A 5,308-nucleotide genomic window follows, 5' to 3' on the forward strand; every position below is an offset into this window, starting at 1 on the left:
TTTTATATATTAATTTGTTTCTGACACTTTTCTTGGCATCCTTCATCCTTTTCCATTTATCTCAAGTTTACCGAGCCCCATAACACACTTTATGCAAAACACTCTCTTCCTCACTGTGTCCTGAATTCAGCCTTAGTTGGGTGTGAGTTGAACCAGACAATCCCTGGAGTGGACAATCCCTCCTTCCATATTTCCACCAGTCACTCACTGACTCTTGGGAATGTCTGAAGTCCCATTTCTCTCCATCTAAAGACCAAGAATCAAATGTTTCTTATGTGATTTGGGTTAGGATTTAAGCTTCTCATTGTTTCCACTGGACACTTTGCCATTCTTTTTTCACACTTATTTTCACCAGTAATGATATCCTTTCTCAGCAGAGTGCCAATGGTATGTTTTTCTGTTTGTTTACTGTGAGAGTGTACTGAAAGGTGAGCAAGACCAAATTCTGACTCCCTGCTGGGACCCTGCTGAGGGCTATTCACAACTCCTTAAACCAACCTGGCCTCAGCATTAGCACCAGGTTCCTGCTGGTGTTTGCAATGGCTTCCACCAGAGTCTGCAGGCCTCTCCTCCAATGTGGGCTGAGTGTTACAGTTTATTTCCCCCTTACACCTCTCTTTAGCAGTCTGAGGTCATGAGTAACCTGAGAGTTTGGCTGTGAAGTAAACCACAGAGGACACCTTAGGGCAGATGTTTGGCATCAACAGGAGCTGAGCTGGAGCTCATGGGTCAGGGCTGGTGCCAGAGCCAAACCACATGTGCGTAGAGCCTCAGGAAGGTGCCAGAGAGACTGACAGGCAGACCAGCCTGCTTGCTCTCGCCTGGAACAGAGCTGACACTCCAGATGTGCTTGGACAGATGACCACATCCCACTTTGTCTCACTCACAAATACTCGTGTGCCCTTTTTGGAGAGAGTGAAATAAAAAAAAGAAAAAAGAGAAAGAAAATTCAAACCTCATACATTTTTCAGTTTATCCCTGAGTGGAAAAGATCTCCAGAACATGTTCATCCTGCATAACGTACCTGTGAGTGTGCAAGCCAGTGAGAAATCTCTTCTTGGAAGTGGAGCTCCTGCAGACTCTCTGTGGCCCCCAGGGTCGAATATATTCTCGTTGGGCTTGCAGAATCATCAACATTCAGGTTACAGAGGGTCTGAGAGGGGATGCTTGGGGAGACATCCCTGGTGGTACAGAACAGTTCTATCCAATATGTTTGCTCCTTATGATCACATGCCAGAACACGTGTGTGTGTGTGTGTCTATCTGTCTGCAACGTTCGCTCCTTATGGTCACATGCCAGAATACGTGTGTGTGTGTGTGTCTATCTGTCTGCAAGGCAGGGCTGACAATTTTTTAAAATAGTTATTATTTATTCAGTTTTATTTATTATTATTTTTTAAAAAATTCACATAGGACACTTGTGCTCAACAGAGACAGACAGAAAGGGAGAGACAGAGAGAGAAAGTGAGAAAGCAAGACTCCAGGTCTGGAACTCCATTGAGGTCCACCATGTGGGAGTCCAGCGTCCCAACCATCACTCCACTTGATGGCCCAGGGATGACATCTTGAACTGTGCACTCAGATATAAGGTGGGCGTATCCACAAATACTGATCTTTAACAACACAATGTGACCATCCATACATTTACTGTGGAGATAGGTTGAATCCGAATGAACAAGTGTGCACTGAGACCTGCTTGGCACTGTTTCTCCTGGGTCCTGTGGGGTGTGCGGGGACAGGACTGACGCTCCTCCTCTGATTTCAGGGGAGGAGCCAACCCTAGGATAGCGGAGAGCAGCCTGAGGGGAAGGGGGAAGTAGGCAAAGGTACCAGAGGTCTCGGGGCTTCCTTGCGTCAGGCTGGTGGTGGTGGGTGTGTAGGGGTCAGTGAGGTGGGAGATGGGGCTTGGCAGGACTCTCAGGTGGTAGAACATGCCAACCAGGAGGCAAGGAACCTGTGCAGGCCTGAGGGGCAGAGCACCCGGCGAGGAAAATGCATGTGAAAGCGAAGCACACAGCTGGACCGGTCAGGCAGGGGCTACCTGCGCCAGGTCCTCTGCCCGTTGTCTCCACCACAGCACCCAGAACAGGAGGGTGCCCCCCAGCAGCACGGCCAGGCCCAGCCGCCAGGTCCTCTTACGGGCCTCCTGCCCAGGCCAGAGCCAGGCAAGCAGCCAGTTCACCCGGGGCACCTGCGTGCAGGCCGCCACCTCCTTTGCCATCCTGCGCAGCTGCTCCTCAGGGCCTACCCCACGAAGGGCCTGCGCCTGGCAGTACAGGTCGTTGGTGTAGTGCGCGCCCCCGTGCTCTCTCACCAGGCGCTCCACCAGCCCCAGCAGCTGCTGCACCTGGACCTGCTGCTCCGTGCCGCTGGCTCGGTTGTCCAGCGCACAGAAGCGGCCCCCGCACGCCGCCACCAGCTCCCTGAGCGCGCGGTTGTCAGTGCAGCGCACGAACTCCTGCAGCGAGTCCCCAGCCAAGTCCTCCTTCCTGGTGAAGACGACTATGGTGTGCTGCAGCACCGCCTCCCCGAACATCTGCTTCAGCCTCCGCACAGCCTGCTGGTCCTGGGCGGTGAAGCGGCCCAGCTGGGTCACCAGGAGCAGCGCGTGGGGCCCCGGGGCGGACAGCAGGTAGCAGCGCGCCCTCTCCCTGCACTCTGCGTCTGACTTGGAGGGGTCAGGGCCGAAAAGGTCCGGGGTGTCGATGACTCGCACGTGCCGCTCGGCCCACCTGCAGCTGGCGGCTTCACAGGTTTTGGTCACGGAGGTGGCTCCAAGCCTGGAGAGGAAGCGTCTCTCTCCCAGGATGCTGTTTCCGGTGGCGCTTTTCCCTGCTCCGGTTTTCCCCACCAGGAGGAGCCTCAGCTGGGGCTCCTGCCAGGCAAGGGTGTCCTCTTCTGACCCTGGAGAACAAGTAATTTATTGTCCTACATAAGGTAGGTCGACCAGAATGTCCTTACCTTTAAGAAGACAAAAGCGTGGTGGGGGGTAGGGGGCGGAGATTTGAACTTTCCCATTAAACTTGACCTTTGAGCAGTCTTAAAGAATTTTGGCCTTCTGGGCAGTTGGCCTCCATCCTTCCTGTGTATTGTCTGAATTTTCCCGCAGGCAGCTCTCTATCTCCAACTGCCCCCGGGCATTTCAGACAATGCTCCCGTGTGGTTTCAGGCCATTACTTCATGTGACTCTCTCTGGCCACCCACACACCGGCAGACCAACTTTACACTGACTACATCGCTGGACTCTGATATTTTCCCAGGCACCATCCCAAGCGAGTTAGTACTGCCCGGTAGTTAGCAAAGAGCCATCTTATCGCTGGACTCTGATATTTTCCCAGACACCATCCCAAGCGAGGCAGTACTGCCCGGTAGTTAGCAAAGAGCCATCTGGAATTCCAGACGCCACACTTTGAATCACAGCCCCTCAATGGACTGGTTGTGTAACTTCCGGGAAGTGGCTTTTCTTGCTTTAATCCTTTTCTGCAAAGTGGGAATAGCAATGTAGGGTTGGTTTCTTAGGGCTGTTGACCTCTCAGATAGGGTAGGGTTTCCTACCTTCTTCCCTGCCTCTCCCTTCCCTCCTTCTCCCCGTCTCTTAACCCTGATGCCTAAACAATACCTGCTCCAAGCCTCTGTCCTTGTTCTCTAATGTATTCTACCTAGCAGATTGCGTTCATCTAGTGCAAGATTGATCCCTTCTATATCTCCTTCTGTGGAGATCTCAGCAGATTTACTGTCCTCCTTTCATATGTTGGGAACGGAGGGACAGGCTCGTCAAAGAACTTAACATCTCACAGCGAAGCAAAGGCACAGGTCCAGCTGGCGAATCTCAGGGTTCTTGCTGTCTTATTCCAGAGTAGAGTAACCTCCAGGACTGATCTCTGTTCAGTCTTGAGTAAACCCCGTTCTCCTCAGTACCCTAAGCTCAAACCTGGGTGTGGGTGAAGGGGTTGCAGAGATGTGTTCTTACCGTAGGCGTTTTCTTCATCTCTTGCCATCTTCCGTCCTCCCATGCTTACCTGAAACAGTCACCAACACAACATGTACATTTAGTTATTCATTCCTCACGTAGGCATCGTCACCCATAATGTGTCCGGTGGCGTCTGAAGAGCTAGGGACACTGCAGTGAGGAGACGTGACTTCCGCCTGCCAGCATCTCAGGAGATAAGTTTGTGTCTTGGGGGAGAGGCAAGTGACTCTTGTCTCTTGTTCAATCTTTTTATAGTTACCAATTAGACAATTACTATTATTTCTAATTTGCATATAATAATTGTACATATTTAGGAGTACAGCATGTTTTTCTAAAACATGTAGACACTGCATAATGATCAAGTTAGGGCAATAAATATATCCACCATCTCAAATATTTATCACTGCTTGTGTGAACAGTCAAGACCCTCTCTTTGAGCTATTTTGAAATACATGAAGAAATCTTCAGAAAGTTCAGGGAATTTGCATATTATGGAAAAAACTACACCTGGATTTAAAATTTTTACCAAAAGAAAACTCAATTCATTTTTTTTAACACACTTTGTGACTCCTCTTGTACAATAATGTGTCACCAGCCATCATTACCTGAGAACCACCCACTTGTCTGTCCTCGCCTATCTGTGAACTAAGGGCTTCCCCTCCCCCAGCTCTCTCCCATTGCCCACTCTGGTATCCACCATTATGTTCTCCATTTCTGTGCAACAGAATCTTTTAGTTTTCACCGAGTGTGGATACACGGCATTTACCAGGTAAATTGTGTCAATTAAAATAAATTGTGCCAGTCCTTATTTAGGGATAACATCAGAATGTTCAAGAATAACATTGGAAGGGCTGTCATTCCGACCTTGGGTTGGAATGACAGTCTAAGAACATTTGGTGAGCCTTGATTTGTCCTTTTAGGGACTTCAGATACAAACAGCAAGAGATACTCTTTCCTCTATGCCAAGGGGCAAGCTATAGGTATTACTTTTTCCCTGGTAATACTACGTCAGTGATTGGAGCTACTGATATTAAATTTCCCCAGGGGATTCAGGAGCCAGGGGAGACTGAGACAAATCCTGAGAAACCAACACTCGGGATTTGAGACTTAGAGTAGCAGGCCTAGGAAACAAACAGCAATGGAATTCTTCTGGAAACTGGAAAACAGACACAGCTCCCACGCTGAAGTGTCTCTGACTCCTCTCATAAAACCAAATGATCTGGCTTCTCTGAGGCCATATTTCTAGCCATATGTCTAAATACGATCTGTGTGCTGGAGAGACCGGGTGCTTCCCTCAACTCCTCATGTTCTTCCCTCCAAATCCCAGGGCTTTCTACGT

The 5,308-nt window shown here is 49.8% G+C and overlaps 1 protein-coding gene across 1 annotated transcript in view; it reads right to left on the bottom strand.

The window, feature by feature from the left end:
• Window positions 1-1,391: 1,391 nt before the first annotated feature.
• The window catches only part of GIMAP1 (GTPase, IMAP family member 1), a 6,169-nt gene continuing 2,252 nt past the window's right edge, over window positions 1,392-5,308 (bottom strand). The window contains exons 2-3 of the mRNA XM_006165976.3: window positions 3,970-4,018; window positions 1,392-2,903 (exon numbers count right to left, since the gene is read on the bottom strand). Of these exons, the coding sequence (XP_006166038.1) occupies window positions 2,026-2,903; window positions 3,970-4,012 (921 nt within the window). The 5' untranslated portion in view covers window positions 4,013-4,018 and the 3' untranslated portion in view covers window positions 1,392-2,025. The remainder of the gene's footprint in view (window positions 2,904-3,969; window positions 4,019-5,308) is intronic.

This window comes from Tupaia chinensis, unplaced genomic scaffold (genome assembly GCF_000334495.1).
Source record: "Tupaia chinensis unplaced genomic scaffold, TupChi_1.0 Scaffold144128_1, whole genome shotgun sequence".
Lineage (NCBI taxonomy): Eukaryota > Metazoa > Chordata > Mammalia > Scandentia > Tupaiidae > Tupaia > Tupaia belangeri.